Source organism: Carcharhinus amblyrhynchos, chromosome 5 (assembly GCF_965287045.1).
Source record: "Carcharhinus amblyrhynchos chromosome 5, sCarAmb.v2.hapA, whole genome shotgun sequence".
NCBI lineage: Eukaryota > Metazoa > Chordata > Chondrichthyes > Carcharhiniformes > Carcharhinidae > Carcharhinus > Carcharhinus amblyrhynchos.
Genome location: NC_137328.1, coordinates 95,226,075 through 95,248,425, shown reverse-complemented (window position 1 = coordinate 95,248,425; position 22,351 = coordinate 95,226,075). Strand labels below are relative to the sequence as shown.

The window sequence follows — 22,351 nt, the reverse complement described above, 5'->3', positions numbered from 1 at the left end:
AGTCAGCATGGTTTTGTGGCGGGTAGGTCGTGCCTTACTAACCTTATTGAGTTTTTTGAGAAAGTGACCAAAGAGGTGGATGGGGGTAAGGCAGTGGACGTGGTGTATATGGATTTTAGTAAGGCGTTTGATAAGGTTCACCATGGTAGGCTTCTGCACAAAATGCAGATGTATAGGATTGGGGGTGATCTAGGGAACTGGATTAGGAATTGGCTAGCGGATAGGAGACAGAGGGTAGTGGTTGACGGTAAATATTCATCATGGAGTTCGGTTACAAGTGGTGTGCCTCAGGGATCTGTGTTGGGGCCACTGCTGTTTGTGATTTTTATTAATGATCTGGATGAGGGTATAGTTGGGTAGATCAGTAAATTTGCTGATGACACCAAAGTCGGAGGTGTGGTAGATAGTGAGGAAGGGTGTCATAGTTTGCAGGAAGACTTAGACAGGTTGCAGAGCTGGGCCGAGAGGTGGCGGATGGAGTTTAATGCAGAGAAATGTGAGGTAATTCACTTTGGTAGGAATAACAGATGTGTTGAGTATAGGGCTAACAGGAAGACTTTGAATAGTGTGGAGGAGCAGAGGGATCTAGGTGTCTGTGTACATAGATCCCTGAAAGTTGGGAATCAAGTAGATAAGGTTGTTAAGAAGGCATACAGTGTCTTGGCGTTTATTGGTAGGGGGATTGAATTTAGGAGTCGTAGCGTTATGTTGCAACTGTACACAACTCTGGTGCGGCCGCACTTGGAGTATTGTGTGCAGTTCTGGTCCCCACATTACAGGAAGGATGTGGAGGCTTTGGAGAGGGTGCAGAGGAGGTTTACCAGGATGTTGCCTGGTATGGAGGGGAGATCCTATGAGGAGAGGCTGAGGGATTTGGGGTTGTTTTCGCTGGAAAGAAGGTGGCTAAGAGGGGATCTTATTGAAACATATAAGATGATTAGAGGTTTAGATAGGGTGGATAGTGATAGCCTTTTTCCTCTGATGGAAAAATCTAGCACGAGGGGGCATGGCTTTAAACTAAGGGGGGGTAGTTATAGGACAGATGTCAGGGGTAGGTTCTTTACCCAGAGGGTGGTGAGGGATTGGAATGCCCTGCCTGCTGCAGTTGTAAATGCGCCTAGTTTGGGGGCGTTTAAGAGGTCTGTGGACAGGTTTATGGACGAAAAGGGATTGGTTTAGGTTAGTGGGTCATTGTTGTTGTTTTTTTTTTAAACTGGTCAGCGCAACATCGTGGGCCGAAGGGCCTGTTCTGCGCTGTAATGTTCTATGTTCTACCTGCTTTCCATTCTGTACAGTGATTTTTTTAAAGACATCAAATTATCTGTCACAGTTCTGATCATATGCATCTTCAGCCAGATCCCAGTTCAAAATAAATTGGCATGAATTAGCCTTAACCTGGTCAGAAATAAGAAGCCAACCCTACCTATTAATGCCTTTTCTTTCTCTCTCTCTCCTTTTGCAGAGGCCCTGGAACAGAAATGACTACTTCGCACACTAAAAGGAACTATACCCTATAAGTGTCATGGTATCTTATATAACGTACAATATTAGCTTTACAAAAGGTTGACTGGATTTCCAGGCTGTTGTCTCTATTTCCGCTACCATTTGTACCAGGGTTCATTTCGCCAATTTGTCCTCATTTTATTCTACCAGTTTTGCCCAAGTAACCATTGTTTTGTAATATCAAGAACAGTCTGTAGGCTGGCTACTTGGCTGTGAGAGCATCAACAATAAATCCTGCCCACTTGGACAGAAATCAGGAACAAGAACAGTGGGTGATTTTTCTTCTCCCCAGTCTGAAGCACTGAGAACAGGTTTAATCTTTTGTGAGGATTTGCTGAAACTGCTCTCTACTCCACTGTTACAAATAAATCCAGGAAGAATTTCAGAAGAAATTTCTTCAGCCAGAGAGGATGGTTAGAATACGGAACTCACTACTACAGGGAGTAGTGGAGTTGAACAGCACAAATACATTTAAGGAGGAAAGCAGGTAAGTCTGTGAGCGGGAAATGAAAAAAGGATATATTGATGGTGCTGAGCTGAAGTAGGGTGGAAGGAAGCCCGTATGGAGCAACATGACAAAGGTCCTTGCTGCTGAATTGGCCTACTTGCTGGAAATTCTGTGTAATACTAATTTAGAAATGTGACACTAATTGCAAACTTAAAAAAAATACACATGTGCACACATGTACAAAATCTAAGCAGTTGAGTTGCTTTGAACCCCTTACAGTGCTAATCTATAGCCAGCCATAAATCACCTGGTCTACTTGATTTTTAAAAAAATTCTCCATCAGGCTAAGTTGGGAGGCCAGACTCCATTGTACAGGAAAGCAAGAAGGTTGGAAAATGTAGAAAGGTAATTGAGAACTGGTGATTAGATGACACCAAGCTGTTTTTCCATAGCAACACGTCAGAGATTAGTATTTCAGTGTGTGAGCTACAGGTACAAATCCTTCTGGTATTGCCACACAAATTTAATCTTTTGGAAAGGACAGTGAGGTGGGGGGGGGTGCTGGTGGCACAAATATGGTTTTAAAGTTTATTTATGTTATTACTTATTAGTATCAGAAATAGGCTTACATCAACATTGCAATGAAGTTACTGTGAAAATCCCCTAGTCACCACACTCCGGCACCTGTTTGGGTACACTGAGGGAGAATTTAGCATGGCCAATGAACCTACTTAGCATGTCTTTTGGATTGTGGGAGGAAACTGGAACACCCGGTGGAAACCCATGGAGACATGGGGAGAACGTGCAGACTGCACAAACCAAACCCAAGCTAAGAATTGAACCCAGGCCCCTGGTGGTGAGGTAGCAGTGCTAACCACTATGCCACAAAGAATGGAAATAATTCCACTGTCCAAATATTGGATAGCTTTGTGATTTTTTAAAAAAATTTTGTGTCTATTGGCTTTACAGATCCAACTGTAACTAAAATTTCATTCAATCTTTTTTTCTTGAAGTGTACACAGAATTGTACACAAACATATAGTATGAAACACATACATTATCTATCTCCATATGATTTAGCAATCTGCAGCATACACTAATTAACAATTTCAGGCCTTTTCTCTTCAGGAATGGTAAACCTGTACTACAGGTTGCAAATGTATATCTATATATCTTTAATTTTCTTGCCTTTTTCTCAGTCTGGGCCTCTCATGCTCTTCTGTCCTGTTAATTGGCTTTCCATTGCCTCATCAAGATCATTATCCAACCCAACTGTCTCCTATTTAATAAAAGCAAAATACTGCAGATGCTGGACTTCTGAAATAATGTCTTATATTTAGCAGATCCTCAGTTGATTAATTTCTTCTGTCACTGGATTGTCAGTGGCAACATTATCCCATTACCCCAGCTAAAATATTGACTTTTCTTTCAAGCTGAAACACATCATCTTTTTACAGTTGCTCAAATAGCTAGAAATTATTTTCCATCTTCCAACTGTACATGATCAACCTGTAAATAATAAAATGTAACAATTTCGCTCGGTAACCCTGGTTTCCAGAGGACAGCTTTCTTTTCCTTCTCCATGTACAGTGGGCTTTGTCTGTGCAGCGCACAAGAAACAATACTTTTCACTGCACATTAATACATGTGACAATAATAAGTCAAATCAGCAACTTAAATCTCGACTATACAGATGATAAATTAGATTGCATTCACACCCAGAAGACACCCAAGCAAAAGGAAGGATTTATTGCACTTAAGTAGCACCTTGCACGATCTTAGGCCATCCAAAAATGCTTTGTAACCAATTAAGCACTTTTAAGTGAAGTTGTGCTTATAATGCAGGAAACACAAACCAATTTACAGATAGCAAGCGCCTGCAAACAGCAATGTGATAATGACCAGATAGTCTTTGATTTCATTTGATGTATTATTGTTATATGTATTAACATGTTATGAAAAATATTGTTTCTTGCGTGCTATACAGACAAAGCATATTGCTCATAGAGAAGGAAACGAGAGAGTGCAGAATGTAGTGTTACAGTCATAGCTAGGGTGTAGAGGAAGATCAACTTAATACAAGGCAAGTCCATTCAAAAGTCTGACAGCAGCAGGGAAGAAGGTGTTCTTGAGTCGTGATCTCAGACTTTTGTATCTTTTTCCCGATGGAAGAAGGTGAAGGAGAGAATGTCAGGCATGCGTGGGGTCCTTGGTTTTGCCAAGGCAGCGGGAAGTGTAGACAGAGTCTACACTCTAGCTATGACTGTAACACTATAGAGTCTACACTTCGATGGGAGGCTGGTTTACGTGATGGATTGAGCTCCATTCACGACCTTTTGTAGTTCCTTGCAGCCTTGGGCAGAGCAGTAGCCTTACCAAGCTGTGATACAACCAGAAAGAATGCTTTCCATGGTGCATCTGTAAAAGTTGGAGAAAATCGTAGCTGACATGCTAAGTTTCCTTAGTCTGTTTTAGATATGTAGATTGAGGGATAAATATTGGCCAGGGCACCAAGAATAAATTTGTTCAGGTGGCAAAATAATCCACCTGAATTTTTATGGGTCAAGGTTTCTATTTCCAGGATAAGAGAATCGAGTCTACTAGTGTAAATGCCAGCACTGGTGTGTAGATGCAAATCACCTGGAATTGAATCTAAATAAAGGTAAAAAGTTACAATAGTCCCTGAAAACAATAGGTTGTGACTGGTGGTGATTATACAACTCAGACAAGGGGCAAAGCTGAGAAATTCATGAATAACCTCAGCTGGTACGGTATGGGGCATCACTCTGCATCCCTTACCAGCTGTCCAGCCAACTGAGCTAAATACCAATGTAAAGGCAGTTTCAATTTCACCTTAGGAAGTGTTTTCCCTCCTCAGAGCTCCAGATTATAACCCGGTGCTGACCCTTTCAGGTTCATTAAGACCAATCATAGGGAAACCTGTTATTAAAACTTAAAATGTTGTAAAGCACACAATAGGCTAAAAATAAACAAGCAGATGGAAGATATGATTAATGTTTTCAGTAAATAATTCTTTGTCAGAATTAGGTACTGTTGAAGAATCATAACTGAAAAAAAAATCAGCATTATCTTCCTCCCTTCACTGAAACTGCCTGATCTGCTGTATGTCTCAAAACATTTTCTGATTTTAATGTAGATATCTCACAGTTGCATTTTGCTGGGAAGACTCATTTTTGCTTAAATATGAACCTATAGCAGCCTCCCAGTTCCTTGCAAACGCAATTGAGTGGTAATGAAACAAATGCTTAAAAACTTTACAGATGAATGCAAACACAGATGGGGGATATTCAGAATTACAAACCACTTTTCAGTGTGTTATTTTCAAACACTGGGACGCATCCAACAATAGCCCACAAAACTGGTTGCCCAAGTTTCCATTCCAAATGATTGAAATGCCATCGGGAACCATTTCAGGGCTGTTTACACAACTGAACTGGGCTAGAGATTTCAAAATGGCTTCAATCAGTCAGAATTCCTGCCTTTTGTTGTTGGGAGGGGAATTCAAGCTGCCAAGGCCAAATTGCAATTGAAAAGTTCACTTTCAACAAACAGATGGGAAGTGAGTCTTGTGTACATGCACTGCCATGGGCTTCTCACTGGGACACAATAGTAGTTGTGCTTTAAAACACAGGAGCAGGAGTAGGCCATTTGGCCCTTCTAAGAATTTGTATTGAATTCTGCTGTTCAATAAGATCGTGGCTGATCTAGTTGTGGTTTCAACTCCACTTTCCTGTCTGTCCCCCATAATCCTCAACTCCTTTCTATTAATTCAATGACCCAGTCACCACTGCTTCCTGGGAAGGGAATTCAACATACAAACCAACCTCTAAAAAAAACTCTCCTCATCTTAGTATTAAAAGGGACACCTCTCATTTTTAAAGTGTGTCCCCTAATACTACCACAAGTGGAAACATTCTCCTAGTATCTAACCTGTCAAGTTCCCTCAGGATGTTTCAATAAGAACATAAGAAATAGGAGCAGGAGTAGGCCATCTAGCCCTTCGAACCTGCCCCGCCATTCAATATGATCATGGCTGATCTGTCGTGGCTCAGTTCCACATTCCCGCCCTCTCCCCATAACCCTTAATCCCCTTGCTTATCAAAAACCTATCAACCCGCGTCTTAAAAATATTTAGCGAGGCAGCCTCCACCACTTCAATGGGCAGAGAATTCCAGAGATTCACCACCCTTTGAGTGAAGAAGTTCCTCCTCAACTCCGTTCCAAACCGCGCCCCCCTTTATCTTGAGGCTGTGCCCCCTAGTCCTACTGTCCTTTCTGAGTGGGAAGAGTCTCTCCACCTCTATCCTATCCATCCCATTCATCATCTTATATGTCTCATCATCTTTCATTTTTCAAAACTCCACAACAAAACTAAATTGATTTTATTTTTCTTTCCAATTTATTCTCTCTTAAGGCGCTGACTATATTAGAATGAAGAATAGAGAAGAAACTAGGCTATTTCATAGTTAGCCAATTAAGTTCATTAACACTGACCAATGAAGTTACTGTGAAATTCCCCTAGTTGCCACAGTCTGGTGCCTGTTCGGGTCAATGCACTTAACCAGCATGTCTTTCAGAATGTGGGAGGAAACCGGAGGACCACCCGGAGAAAACCCATGCAGACACGGGGAAAACGTGCAAACTCCACACAGACAGTGACCCAGGACAGGAATTGAACCCGGGTCCCTGGCGCTGTGAAGCAACAGTGTGAACCACTGTGCTGCCATGCTGCCTCAATACTGCTCTCTATGATGTACAAAATAGGTTAATTGTAATCTAAAACTCTAACTAGCACTGGGCTAACATCTCTCTCTACTGGAGCTCAGTGAACAGCTCCCCACTAACTAGTTGATGATAAATGTTAAAAGGGTTAAAGAAGTTAAGATACAGGCAGTTGAAAATAGGACAAAACCTATCACAGAAAAATGAATAAACTGAAATGGAAAACAAAGCAGAGGTCATCCACAAAAGACTGGAATTCCAGGAATGAATACATGGGGCAATAAATCAAAGATTTTGACATAAACACAGATTAGGGTTTTAGTGAGAATGATGTAGGAGAGGAGGCTACAGGAATTAGAGAATTAGATGTTAAGACTTGCTAGTAGCCAGAGCATGGGTTTAAAACTGGAATCGGGGACCAAATAAAAGGACATCAATGTCGGAGGCCATCTGGCGCAGCCAGTTAGAGGGAAGGGCATTCACTAGCAAGATTAGAGTGTTTCTGACAGGGGTTGGACAGGAAAACTCCTTTTTTAATCCAATGTTTAATCAAAACAAATTCTGCCTCATCTCCAACAATATGGGACAAGGTACCAGAGGTACCAGAGGAATTCCCTGTGGATTGCAGGGGAGTGACGTAGTTCAGCTCATTGATGTCAGAAGATAGATATTAACAGACTCTTCAAAGTTGCCAAAGGAGCAATGTGTAAATCTGTAAACACAGGAGGAGATAGAACTTTGGTTCCATCAAACACGTGCAAGTGCTGTGAATGAAAAGAAATTACTGGGGGAGACATGTAAGGACAATGTCAGGAGATAAATCACAGCAGGGAGGCCAACAGGGCAATAGCATGATTGACTACACTGAACACCATGGAGGGACAATGAAGAACATTACACTGCAGTCACAGGATATCACTGGCATCTTTAACACAGGCAAACTCTGTGTGCAATGGGCACTAGTCACTAACTGCCAATCAGAAAAAGACACATTTATGCCAACTCTTCACTTCCTATCTGCTAACCAGCTTTCTATCCATCTCAAGACATTACCGACAATCCCATGTGCTTTAACTTGACATAGTCGTCTGTTTTTGTGAGACCATGTTGAAAGTCTTCTGAAAATCTAAATAAATCATATCCACTAGTTCTCCTCAGTCAACAGATTTGTAAAACTAGATTTCCCCTTTGTAAATCTATGCTGACTTTGTCTGATTATACCACAGCCTTTTAAATGCTGAGTTATGAAATCCTTGATAATGGACTCCAGCAATTTCCCCAGTACCGACATTACGCTCACTGGTCTATAGTTCCCCATTTTCTCCCTACCTCCCTTTTTGAACCAGTCCAGACTCCAAAGAATTTTGGGCATTAACCACCAATGGACTAAAAATAAAGTCAAAGGCAAAGAAGGTGTTACAGGTATAAGATATGAAAGTGGTGAAGCTTTAGATATCTGAATGCATAACCGCCAGTAGGGCAAGAGTTGTCAGATGCCTATAAAGCCAGAGCTGGAAGAAGAGTCAGATGGCCAGAGAGTTTGAAGGAGATGTTAAATCAAGAAAGGATTGTCACAACAAAGATGAGATTTTTAAATTTGAGGCATTGTGGGTCAATTAGTCTGTGTTTGGCATTTCGTCAACAGATAGGCTGAGGCAAGAGCAGAGAAAACAATGTTACAAAAGAGGAAGCAGGTGACTTTTGTGATGGAGAAGACATGGAGGATGGAAATGTCAACTTGGGATTTTCCAGTTACAATGTCATCGTTTTATGGTCTGAAAAGTTCAATAAGAACATAAGAACATAAGAAATAGGAGCAGGAGTAGGCCATCTAGCCCTTCGAGCCTGCCCCGCCATTCAATAAGATCATGGCTGATCTGTCGTGTCTCAGTTCCACATTCCCGCCCTCTCCCCATAACCCTTAATCCCCTCGCCTATCAAAAACCTATCAACCCACATCTTAAATATATTTAGCGAGGCAGCCTCCACCACTTCAACGGGCAGAGAATTCCAGAGATTCACCACCCTTTGTGTGAAGAAGTTCCTCCTCAACTCCGTTCTAAACCGTCCCCCCTTTATCTTGAGGCTGTGCCCTCTAGTCCTACTGTCCTTTCTGAGCGGGAAGAGCCTCTCCACCTCTATCCTATCCATCCCATTCATCATCTTATATGTCTCAATGAGATCTCCCCTCATTCTTCTAAACTCTAACGAGTACAAGCCTAGTTTATTCAGCCTCTCCTCATAGTTCAACCCCCTCAACTCCGGTATCAGCCTAGTAAACCTCCTCTGTACTCCCCCCAAGGCCAAAATATCCTTGCGTAAGTGCGGCGACCAAAACTGCACACAGTACTCCAGCTGCGGCCTCACCAGTGCCCTGTACAGTTGCAGCAAGACCTCCCTACTTTTATATTCAATCCCCCTCGCTATGAAGACCAGCATCCCATTCGCCTTCCTGACCACCTGCTGCACCTGCAGGCTGGGTTTTTGCAACTCATGCACAAGGACCCCGAGGTCCCTCTGCACCGTTGCATGCTGCAGTTTTTCGCCACGCAAGTAATAGTCCTTCCTACCATTATTCCTACCAAAGTGGACAACTTCACACTTGCCAACATGAAATTCCATTTGCCAGTTCCTGGCCCATTCGCCCAGCCTATCTAGATCGCTCTGCAGACTTTCCACACCCTCCGCACAATTTGCCGTTCCACCAATCTTGGTGTCATCAGCAAATTTCGACACCATACACTCGGTTCCCTCCTCCAGATCATCTATATAAATGGTAAATAGCTGAGGCCCCAGCACCGACCCCTGGGGCACTCCACTAGTCACCAACCGCCAATCTGAATAGCACCCATTGACCCCCACTCTCTGCCTCCTATTTGATAGCCAATCCCCTATCCACGCTAACACCCTACCCCCAACTCCATGCCCCCTAACCTTCTGTAATAACCTTTTGTGCGGCACCTTATCAAACGCCTTCTGAAAATCAAGAAACACCACATCTACCGGCTCTCCTCTATCCACCACCCTAGACACATCCTCATAGAACTCCAATAAATTCGTCAGACATGACTTCCCTTTAACGAAACTGTGCTGCGTCTGCTCTATCAAACAATTCTCCTCAAGATGCCTCGCTATTTTCTCCTTGATTACGGATTCAAGCATTTTACCTACAACAGATGTTAAACTAACCGGCCTATAATTCCCCGCCTTTTGCCTGCTACCCTTCTTAAACAACGGCGTAACATTAGCCGTTTTCCAATCTTCCAGCACTTCCCCGGAATCCAGCGAGGTTTGGAAAATAATCATCAAGGCATCCACTATCACCTCCGCCATTTCTTTCAGAACCCTTGGATGCATTCCATCCGGTCCTGGGGACTTGTCCGCAATCAATCCCTCCAGTCTGTCGAGCGCCGCCTCTCTAGTAACAATAATGTCATTCAGGCCCTCCACTCCTACTATCTTTCCATCGCTAACACCTGGCAAACTATTCACGTCCTCCTCCGTGAAGACCGAAACAAAAAAGTTATTCAAAGCCTCCGCCATTTCCCCATCCCCTACCACTAAGTCCCCCCTCTCATCCTCTAAGGGTCCAACGTTCACCCTAGTCAGCCTCTTCCTTTTTATATATTTATAAAAACTCTTACTATCCTTTTTTATATTTAGCGCTAGCCCAGCTTCATAGTTTATCCTACCCTTCTTTGTCAATTTCTTCGTCATTCTTTGTTGATATTTAAACCTCTCCCAATCCTCTTCTCACCCACTACTCTTAGCTACTCTAAACACATCCGCTTTTAATTTAATACTCTCCTTTACCTCCTTCGTTATCCACAGCTGATTATCTCTCCTCCTATGATCCTTTTTAACCATCGGAATAAATTTCTGCTGAGCACCAAGGAAGATCTCCTTAAAGATCCTCCACTGTTCCTCAGCAGACCTACCTTCCAATGTGCTCCCCAATCAACATTCGCCAATTCCTCTCTCATCCTATCGTACTCCCCTCTGTTCAAACAAAGGACGAGTGTCCGGGAACCCATTTTCTCCTCCTCCATCTGCACCAGAAACTCCACCATACAATGATCACTCTTCCCAAGAGGATCCTTCACCACAAGGTCCCTAATTCTACCTGCCTCATTACATAACACCAGTTCCAAGATAGCTCGCTCCCTCGTCGGCTCCAACACACACTGTTCAAGGAAACTATCCCGGCAGCATTCTGAGAACTCTTCCTCAAGCCCACCGCGTCCAGCATGGGTCGACCAATCAATATGTAGATTGAAATCCCCCATAATTATTGCCGTTCCATTCCTGCATGCCACATTTATTTGCGCGTTAATAGCCCGCCCCACCTCCAGATCATTATTTGGGGGCCTATAAACGACACCCACCAGTGTCTTCCTCCCTTTGCTGTTCCTAATCTCCACCCACAATGATTCCACTTTCTGCTCTTTGGCTCCGATATCATCCCTTGCTACCACCCTGATGCTATCCTTAATCAGCTGAGCTACGCTCCCCCCCCCACCTTTTTCCTCCCACCTATCCTTCCTAAACACTTGATACCCCTGGACATTCAGCTCCCAGTCCCTGTCACCCTGCAGCCACGTCTCTGTAATGGCCACCAGATCATATCCATTTGTGCTGATCTGCGCCACCAGCTCATCCACTTTACTCCGAATGCTTCGTGCATTTAGATAAAGTGCCTTCATCCCAGCCTTCACCTGGACCCTATTTGCAGGAACGCCACCAACCATACTCACGCCCCCTACTCCCTTTATTATTGGGACATCCTCGGCCTCTACCCGTACCTGTACCCTCTCCACAAAGTATGGCAGCTTTCAACATCGATCTCTCTGTCAATTAAACTAACGTGTCTAATTTGTCTTTTTTATCCTCAAATTCAATGTTGTTTGCAATTTTGGAGAGCGTCATTATAAAAATTAACTTCATAAGCCTAGTTAAACTCCTTTTGATTTCAAGGAAGAACTACTCTCCTTTCTGAACTGTGAAACAGTCAAAAGAACCAGTTCTCCACATGTAATTTAATACCATCTAGCGCATGAACAGACCCAGGGTGGAAACAGGTATTAAAATGAGAAATTGCTATTTACTTCAACCTTTCCACATGGAATGCAAGTTTGAACTAAGGCTTGAAATGACAGGTAAATGGAAATACTTTTAAAAAAAATGACAAAATCTTAACTTCCTGTTTGAAGAAATTACATTACAGGGGCTTTAATTCTTATTTGTAGGATAGCTTCACCCCTTTGAGGTTTAACAATGTAAATAAACGCCGGTATCATATTAGATTCTTCCTTCGAAACTTATTCATAGGCACACCCAGAAACTAACTCCCTGAAACCACTCCAGACAACATTGCACAAAATTCATTTCACCCAGGAGCTGTCGACATTTCAACATTAGCTAAATATATACAAATTAACACCCAGCGTCGCACATGCCAATTGCTCACAGGTAACAAATCCTTTCAAAATATATTTGCATGGTATTGCTCGGTGAGTGTGATCCTTTGGCAGAAATTACTTGCCCCCCTTCTCCGTATCAGTTGTGGAGCCTACAGCCAAGCTCCATCTATTCTGGACAGCGATCAAAAACCACGATATTTTACCAGGAAGAGCATGTTTTACAGTCCTCCCATATATTTGCAAACAAATAACCTTCAATAGATCATCACCCTAATTTCTGGGCAATCATATTTCACAAGTATATATGTGCATCTAGCTCATTACGCAGAAACTAAACAGAATAACTAACCAGAATACTCAAAAATGTCTGTGACAACCTTACGCAGCCTAATATCCTACCCTCTACTCAATTATCTTCATAATGTTTCTCATATGTTGGGAGGTTTGATGTCTCTTGCTCATTTATCCAGAAAGATTCCATTGTGTCCTTCACTCTCTGAGCACTATTCCATGTTCCAGGTGTCCCCACTACTTCAGCCAGGAATGCATCATGTTGGGAATTTCCATAGAGTTTGGTGCCTTTTAAATAATCATTTTTCATTCCTTTTGCCCCAATTATCATGGTTCAATGTTTTCCCTGCATCATTTACTTCATTTTTAAGAGCCAAAAAAGCTAAGTAGCTTCAGTCCTCTTTGATGTGAGATCGCCCTCGTGGTTTTCATCTGCATCCTTTCCACTAAGTGTGGTCTGCCTGATTAAACCCAGTAATAGTCGAGTGAGAGCTCCTCCAAATACCCACCAGTGTTTTGGCAAAAAACCCATACGACGAACCTTCAAAGTGTATCTTACACATGAAGGATTTCAAAGTGTGAAGACCATGGAAGTTGAAGTAGTTCAGCAACCACAGATCACACACTACAATTGATGTGTCTCTTTTGGTTCAGGCTGTGACACAGTTCAACATTTTCCCTGTCCAAATAATTGTTGTTTCAAATGTATCGACCTGAAACATTAACTCTTGTTTCTTTTTTCACAGCATTTTGGATGACCTGCTGACTATTTTTAGGATTTTGTTTCCCAGACCAGGGAGCACCAGCACCTGCAACTTCCCCTCCAAGTCACACACCATTCTTATCATTGCTGTTAGGTAGGACATTCCAGAATTTTGGCCCAACAGCCATGTGAAAAGACCTACATCTAGCAGCTTGAGGCAGTGGCTCACTACCACCTTCTCAAGGGCGTAAGGGATGGGCAACAAACATTGGCATTGCCAGTGATTTCCACATCCCAAGTACAAATAAAGACGTTTCTTATATAGAGCTTAACAGTAGCTCAAAGCTTTCCTTGTACTCACATCCAGACACAATTCCAGCAGGCATTATCAGATATCAAGGATAATTTAAAAAGCCAGCTGAATTTTCTTCTCCTTAACTGAGAATACTGGTCAACTGTACCATTCCTGTGATTTTCTCCAATTGAGATTAAAGGCTGGATTATTGCAGAGTCAGGGAGACATGATTTGTTGTCAGGTGGAAGGTGGCAGGGTATGATTCACAAAAACAGGACATCTAAAGTCAGCAGTCTGTTTGAACTTGGTGCAGAATTCAAACAGATCCCAATATGGCTGCTGCATGGGCTTTAATCCACATTGTGGGAGTCACAAAGAGAAATAGATGTAAACATTCTTAAAGGGCAGATACAGTCTGTACAACTGTGATGATCTAAAGTTTTCTTTAAATCCTCTGCTCCTTAAACTTGATAAAAAGGGCTGTTTCTGTCAGAGTTTTAAAAAGTAGCATCTGGTCATGAAGTTTTAATGGAGTTCTTTATTGACACTTCAAGATCTATTATTGCATCTTTATGAATACTTGGTTGAGTTTCAAAAGTGACAAGTATCTTTGCAGAGGTTTGAGTTCATGGCTTTATTGATCATTTATAGAGGCTACTAAGGGATTAGCCATCTTTGATGGTATTGCAATGGAAGTTATTTATTTTTATAAAAGATTAATTGAATGAAGAGATTTAAAAGCTTTAAATGGGTTTTATAAATGGAAATTTTGTTCCCCCAATACCAAGTTTGCATGTACAGTAAGAAGTCTCATAACACTAGGTTAAAGTCCAACAGGTTTATTTCATAGCACGAGCTTTCAGAGCACTGCTCCTTCATCAGGTGAGTGTTGTGAGACTTCTTACTGACTACCCAGGTGAGATTAGCCTGGTGTTGTGAGACTTCTTACTGTGCCTACCCAAGTCCAACACCAGCATCACCCACATCAAGTTTGCATGTGAGAGCTACATTAAATTGTTAGAAATTTATTTTCTTCATCTCCATATTGCACTCTAGGGGACCATATTTTCCAGCCGTGCTCGCTCCAAAATCGGGAAGTCCCGCCCTAGGTCAACTGACTTTTGCATGGTCAACCCCGCCGCCCCCCCCTCGCCATTCCATCCACTACGATGGCAGGACAGAAGAATCCCTCCCCCAGGTCTTCCCATGGTAGATACTGGGTGAATGGTTATGGGGTAGCATGAAGGGAATGAGGGGGCAATGTGGGCTGAGCAGGCACTGAAGAACCATGATCCTGGGTCAGTGGACCTAGCTCCATCCTACACCTACTCCCCCGCCACCACCACCACCACCATTGTGAAAATTTCACAATTCAGAATACTTTTTAACTGAGGTTAACCCAGAACGTTGGCAAATTTCCAGACTCGATTTACTTGCCTCAGTAGCAATCATCTGTCCCTAACAATGTCAAAGACCCAGGGTCTAGTTTTAGAGCTTCAATTTAAATTTGTGTGGGATTTTATGTTTGTCAAGACACCAGTATGATAACCATAGAAACTTGAAACACAGCCACAGAAAATATAGATTGTGCAAATAACCCTTAGTAAACAATTAGTTATCGTTCACTATGTCTGATATCAACAAGTATGCATTTATCTCATCGACCCTTTTGTTGAACAGCCCTATTTAAAAAAACACACAAAAAGGTTTCTCCATATTTCTAATGCTGATTACGGTTGCAGAAATGTATCACACATTTCATTTATCATGTTCACACTATGTATTGATACGCTAGTTTTGACTTGCTGAAAATTCACTGCGCACCTTAACTTAAAAAAAACACGGAAATATTTTCAACTCTCTGCCAATGCCACTGGGGGCATTGAGACTCCCACTGGGAGGAACGATCCTGAGATAAATACTGGCAGCTGTTGAAATCTGGATTGGATTTTCAATTGTGCACTGACTAATTCCAGGCTGATTTCCCAATCTGCCCAGATAGACCAGCAATGTTGTGGGTTATAACCTGTAGAAGGCTTCATCCCCTCCACCCTGTGTCCCTGGGGAAGGCTCTGAAGTGTCAGAACTGTGATTAAGATTTTGTAGAAATTACCATTTCTTACTGAATCCATTCTCAAATCATCCTCTACAAACAAACCCACACAATCTCAGTAATGTGCTCAAAGTACCATTATGTGCATGTCAAAATGACTGGCTCAACAAATTCATTTCAAGCTTTTTGTTTACACCTTCAACTCAATTACTGGCCTCATCCCATACTATTTCAAATCATCTCTTCCATCTGCATGGCATAACATAGCAACTACTCCTGTAACCTTTCCCTGCTTACTTCTTGCTCCACCATGCGCAGTTACTCCTCTGGCTGCTATGTTCCTATCCTCTAACTCTCGCAACTTCCCAAAGTTTCTCACGCACCCTTCAGCTTTGATCATGCTTATCCATTCCATTTCTCTCCTTTTCTCTTCCCTCAGTCTCCACATCCATCCATTGTCCAATAAAGCACACCAAGAGGCTTCTCTCAATGCAAGGAGCTCTCTAATATGCAAGTTATCATTCTGCCACACTGGCCTTTTGCAAATCATTTACAAATTGGGAAGTCTAACAATATATATTTGTCTTTCCAAAAAAGTGGTGTAATCAAAATGTTATTAGGGTATCAAAGAAAGCAAAATTACTGACAATTACTTGCTGTACATTAATTTGGTAGGCATAGTGTTATGGTATTTATGTTCCCCAAACAGAATTTTAGAATATAATTATTCAAGGGAGCAGTTTAATCCAGTCACGATCTAATGTAACGCAATGTCTCTAGACAGGATTTATGAGATCCCATATCCATATTGTAGAGATTGTTCCTTTGTAGTCTGTTTATAGCATGGAATAACTGGAGTGGATAGAACTACGACCACTATTACAACTCTTCATATTTCCTTTAAACAAGAGCTTTTACAGAAGCCCTGTAAGTTCTTTAGGTACTTCAAATATTTGCAAAGGTTTATTGGCACCAGATAAAGAACAATGGAATCCTGCTAAGATACAGCATCGTACCATCAACTTGCATTTTTAACGTACAAAATTAAATTACTGTTGGAAATCTGAAATTGAAACAGAAAATGCTGGAAATGTTCAATGGATCAGACAGCATCTTTGGAGAGAAACAGAGGTGACTACTAGCTCAGTTCTGAAGTAAAGTCCTAATTTATCTCTCCAGAGAAGCTGCCTAGCCTGCTGAGTATTCCTAGCATTTCACATCTACAATACGTTTGACTAAATTGAAAGAGAACCTTACCCATTCTTCAACATTAGGGGGTGCCTCATCCTGCATGTAACCCTTATCCCACAGGATGTTTTCTTTGCCATATCTCGTGATCTTGCTTCGTGTTTTAAAGGCAAAGAAGATGATTAGACCTAGAGCTATTACAATCAAGAATCCCATCACAATTGCAAGGGCCTGGAAAGAGAGAGAGAGAGAACAATTAAACAATGACTAGGCCTGCATCTGGCACAGTCTAACATTATAAAAGAGAAACTGAAAAGTATTCATTATTCAAGGAAAATACTATAGGAAGCAGTTCACCCTTTTAACATTTTAATAGTTTCTGCAGTTATGCGATTTAACTACTAATGTAAACAATCCTTCATCACTTTGCACGTAAAAAGTTACTAACTCATTTTAAAAGAATTCTCATCAGAACTGCAAAATAAATGCTAAGACACACAGGGCAAACTCTTATATCATCTGCTTTATATTTAACAGCTTTCACAGAATTGTTACAGTAAGAAAGGAGGCCATTTGGTCTATTGTGTCTATACTGGCTCGCTAAAGAAGCAATTCACTTCTCTCCATAACCCTGCACATTCTTCTTTTTCAGATAACAAGACAAATTCCCTTTTGAACACTTCGATTGAACCTGCCACCACCACACACTCAGCCAGCGAATTTTACACCTTAACCATTCACTGCATGAAAAAGTTCTTTCTCATATTGCTTTTACTCCTTTTGCCAATTACATTAAATCTGTTCCCTCGCGTTCAAGCCTTTCACCTGTGAAAAGTTTGCCCCTGTCTACTCAGTCCAGTGCCCTCATGATTCTGAGTATGAACCTCTAGCAAATCTCCTCTCATCCTTTTTTTCAAACAGTCCTAACTTCTCCAATCTATCTTCACAACTGAAGTTTCTCATCCTGGGAATCATTCTCCTGAATCTTTTCTGCACTCGCTCCAATGCCTTCACATCCTTTCCAAATGATTGGTTAGAATTTGACTGGGAATAATTGTCTGTAAATGGACACTTTGTGTAGAATATCCTGGTTATGGATTTACCTTTAACATGAAATCTTTTGCAAAATACACATTGCCAATTTTTGTTTCAGATACCTGACATGGAGATGCTCGAGTGTGCAAATCACCCAAGACATCAGACAGAGCTCATCCAATTGTTTTCAACAGACCTTCATTACTTACTACATCTAATAATAAGCTTTCCATTCCCACATGTCTAAAATACATGAATGCACAACAACTTTCACATGCATCAGCTTAACTCAACTTTAGCTATCTGTAAATAAAGCCTCCATTATCTCACTCCATGTGCTAACTATGCTGACATTTGCATTTTTGTAGAGTCCATAGATACACTGCTGGAACAACACAATTGATGGCTGGTGAGGGAGTTTGCAATTTGTTTACCTGTTTAGGGAACTGCAGGTCACTAAGATGGTTTTTGTTCACAATGGCTCCACTGCAAAAACTAGTTATCACAGCTACTCAAACTAAAGGAACTCAATAGCACAATTCTGGCATCCTATCCATGTCTACTATAGTACTTAACAATACAGAGAATTTTCTATATATTTAGACCCCAAGATACATGCATGCATGAAGAAATTGAAATACGTAAAACAAGTGTAACTGATCATATTGACGATTTACATATGAAAGGCATGTAAAATACTTGCCTCTTGTGGTTCTACCACACAGTAGTGATAGAGATATTGATTTGTGAAGACGCCAGTGGTAGATGGAATATAAAACTGGTTACAGAGGGTCAGTAACTGATTGTAGAACACTGATCCTGCAGCCTGCGCTGTTGGATTTACTCCCATGATGTAGACTATTGTAGCCACAAACATTATAAAACCAATGACCGCACACAAAATCATCAGAATTAAGTAAAATTTCCTTGATCTGGAAAGCCTAGCCTTAGACACGAGAATGATAAAAACAACCAAAAGTCCTATGAAGCTGACAGCAGCTAGTGCGATCATGAAGCCTTTGGCAGCCCGTGGATCAGTGTAGCCACCTCCATATCCATACGCTCCAACTCCAGCACCGTATCCATAGCCCGTACCAGAACCGTAGCCCGCACCAGCACCCCCGTATCCTCCATATCCACCATATCCCATGCCGTTCCCTACACCCATTCCTCCTCCATAATAGTCCATGTCCCAGGGTAAAGTTGATGCCACACATGCAAAGATTCCAATGCACATCACAATGATAAGGATGGCTAAAATTTTGATAATTCCTGGAGGGGAAGACCATTTGTAGAAGTGTTGTGTTTCATCTGGATAGTAGGAACCAGCAGGCTGGGATCGCATCTCTCCATCATATAGGTCCTTGCTTGGTGCATAGACTGAACCGTGGCTGTAACATTGGAGGTAAAAGAATTAATATAATGCAGTCAATACAGGTCCACAACATAATGGGCATTATTCTACCCAAAAATGTTTCCAGAATACAAAATTTATAATATTCCAAGGACCAACAAAGACGATTAATGGATCAGCAGACTAATTACTTCAAAGTGGAACAGTCAAAGCTGTTCAGTTTCTGTTTACATTAGGACATTTCAAATCAGAAAAACTTCTGAACTTTTAACCAACTTAAGAAAGAACTGGGAAATCTCAGCAGGTCTGACAGCATCTGTGAAGGGAGAATAAAGTCAACATTTCAAATCTAGATGACCCTTCATCCAAGCTAATGTTGACTCTATTCTCTCCCCACAGATCTGCTGAGATTTTCCAGCATTTTCTGTTTTTATTTCAGATTCCAGCAACTGCTGTATTTTGCTTTTTAAAAAGTGGCCTATGTATTTTTTAAATTATACCAAATACTAATCAAATTGCAAATTTAGAGAAGTATATTGTACAGAGATGGATCACATCCACAGATGTGCAGGTTAAGTGGATTGATCTTGCCAAAATTGCCCCTTAGTGTCATGGAGACTAGCAGGGTAAATACATGGGGCTCCAGGGATAGGGCCTGGGTGGGATTGTTGTCAATGCAGGCTGGATGGGTGGAATGACCTCCTTCTGCAGTGTGATTCGACACCACTCAGAAGGATTATGGGTTCAATCCCTGGTCTGTCCTGAATTAGTAAGTGCCAGCAGTAGAAATGTGAAGTATGGCCCCATCCACTGGGGTAGAAGTCCACCTGAGTTTTCATAACTGCTGTCCTGATGCAAAGTGACGAGAGTAGCAATTAGCATGTCTGTATTCATCTCATAACCTTTAAGCTTGACGCTGTAGTGTGTGATAAATATTCAGCAACACCAATGCGAGCAAGAGCAGGTTTGAAAAATTTTTAACACTTTACAACAAGATCTAGAAGATTATGAGAGGCATGGACAGAGTGGATAGTCAGAAGTTTTTCCCAGGGTAGAATAGTCAATTACTAGAGGGCATAGGTTTAAAATGCGAGAGGCAAGGTTTAAAAGAGATGTACGAGGCAAATTTTTTTTTTTACAGAGTGTGGTGGGTGTCTGGAACTTGCTGCCAGGGGAGGTAGTGGAAGCGGATACAGTAACGACTTTTAAGCGTCGTCTTGACAAGTCCATGAATAGGATGGGAATAGAGGGATATGGTCCCCGGAAGGGTAGGGGGTTTTAATTAAGTCTGGCAGCAGACTTGGAGGGCTGAAGGGCCTGCTCCCGTGTTGTACTTTTCTTTGTTCTTTGTACAATGCTGCTGTGTACGTTAAATAAAATCACAATCAGAAAAAAATCCATCACAAAAGCTACTTAGTCTACAAATATGGACAAAAGTAAACATCTTTTACATCCCTATTTTAGTTCCTGTGGTAACCCAGTGGATACATATGCCACATTGCGTGGCATTGAAACATTCCAGCAAGTACATAAGAAATAGGAGCAGGAGTAGGCCAACTAGCCCTTCGAGCCTGCCCCGCCATTCAATAAGATCAATTTCAATCCCTGGGCTATGTACTTAGCTCAGGAATAGAATCTGTTAAAATGGAACATTAGACCGGACCTTGTATAATACAGGCAGATTCTGATTTTAATTACAAATTGGAAATCAGAATTTTATATGATGACTATTACTTTAAGGTGGGATATCAGAGCAAAGTTAATCATAGTTGTTACTTCTAACCACTCATAACTGTTAGTTACAAATTGAATATCAGCAGTTTCTAGAATGACTTATTTACATGTGGGATATCAGAGCAATATAGTGGTTATTTCTAATTACTTACAACTATGAGTGAGCTATTGTATTACTGTGGGTCAGTTATTGTACTAAGTTGGCTGAACTCTTGGGGCTAAGCACGTTTAGTAATACTTCCATCGAGTTACTATTAATTGCAGTGAATTCAAAGTAACCCAGCGCCTTCAGAAAAGTGAGAAAATGGAAATCAATTGGGAAACATTTATCTAAAATGTCAGAATTATACTAGCTCTAAATAGCATCGGTTCTAATATAATTTAGAAGTTAAACAGAAGTGAAAAAAAGGCCTCACAAAGAGAAGGCAAGTTTTGTGACTGGGGAATACTCACTAGTACTCGCTCCCAGAATGGTAGGGCGGTGGGCTATCTAATGCTGGACCCGACATTTCCACCTTTCGAAATATAAATATCCTCTGTGACCGTGTGGGGATTTCTCTCCAAATTCAATTTCCGTTCAAACCTTGCCAAAACATCAAAGAAAACAGCATCAGAATCAACGCAACGAAACCCCCTCCTTCTCCTCCCTATTTTACACACAAAAGAATACCTGTCCCCAGTCAACACATCAGGAGAGCAACTCAACAGTGGGATAGAAACCCGCTTAGATCTAGTACCGTGGTACGGAGGAGAAAACTAATTCCCAGCATGAACAATCGATTAAAACCTTTTGTTTTGCGCCAACCCCACGATTCTCCAAAGGTCGCGTCGTCTCGGCACTTTATTGCTTGTTGTTCCAGTGTACACCTGCTGGAAGTGAACCAGAGCTGCCAACAAAGCGCCCTCCTCCTGACGAGAAGCTGCAGAGCAGCCAGCACATACCAGAGAGGCACGTCAGTCTCAGGCACACCCCACCCAGCTACACACATCTAACAGCAGCAGGATTGCAACCTGAGTGATTGAGAGCCTCACCTGATCCGCAACTAACAGCCTCCAGCTGCCAAACAACCAGATGTCAAAATGTGTTTACTAAACAAAAAATCTAAAAAACATACTAATTTAGTTTACGATTTCGCGGCTTAGCTCACTGTCTGTGCAGAGTCTGCACGTTCTCCCAGTGTCTGCGTGGGTTTCCTCTGGGTGCTCCGATTTCCTCCCACAGTCCGAAAGATGTGCTGATTGGGTGCATCGTCCATGCTAAATTCTACCTCAGTGTTCCTGAACAAGCGCTGGAGTGTAAGGACTAGGAGATTTTCACAGTAACTTCATTGCAGTGTTAATGTAAGCCTACTTGTGATACTAATAAATAAGCTTTAAAACTTTAACTTTCGCTTGGAAGCTAATATGGAATCTTCAACAAACTGTGCAAAGAAAATAAAAGCAAATTACTGCGGATGCTGAAATCTGAAACCAAAAGAGAAAATGCTGGAAAATATCAGCGGGTCTGGCAGCATCTGTAAGGAGAGAAAAAAGTTGCAGTTTGGAGTCTAGATGACCCTTTGTCAAAGCTGTCAGCTGGATTTG

At 41.7% G+C, this 22,351-nt stretch overlaps 1 protein-coding gene across 2 annotated transcripts in view; it reads right to left on the bottom strand.

Moving 5' to 3' along the window:
- oclnb (occludin b) overlaps positions 1-21,688 on the bottom strand; it is a 33,900-nt gene extending 12,212 nt beyond the window's left edge. The window contains exons 1-4 of one of the 2 annotated variants that reach the window (XM_080189223.1): positions 21,555-21,688; positions 21,221-21,350; positions 18,383-19,070; positions 16,714-16,875 (exon numbers count right to left, since the gene is read on the bottom strand). In XM_080189223.1, coding sequence (XP_080045349.1) covers positions 16,714-16,875; positions 18,383-19,070; positions 21,221-21,276 — 906 coding nt within the window. In that variant the 5' untranslated portion in view covers positions 21,277-21,350; positions 21,555-21,688. Of the gene's footprint in view, positions 1-16,713; positions 16,876-18,382; positions 19,071-21,220; positions 21,351-21,504 lie in introns of both variants that reach the window. The other variant, XM_080189224.1, reaches the window with a different exon arrangement.
- Positions 21,689-22,351: the final 663 nt, after the last annotated feature.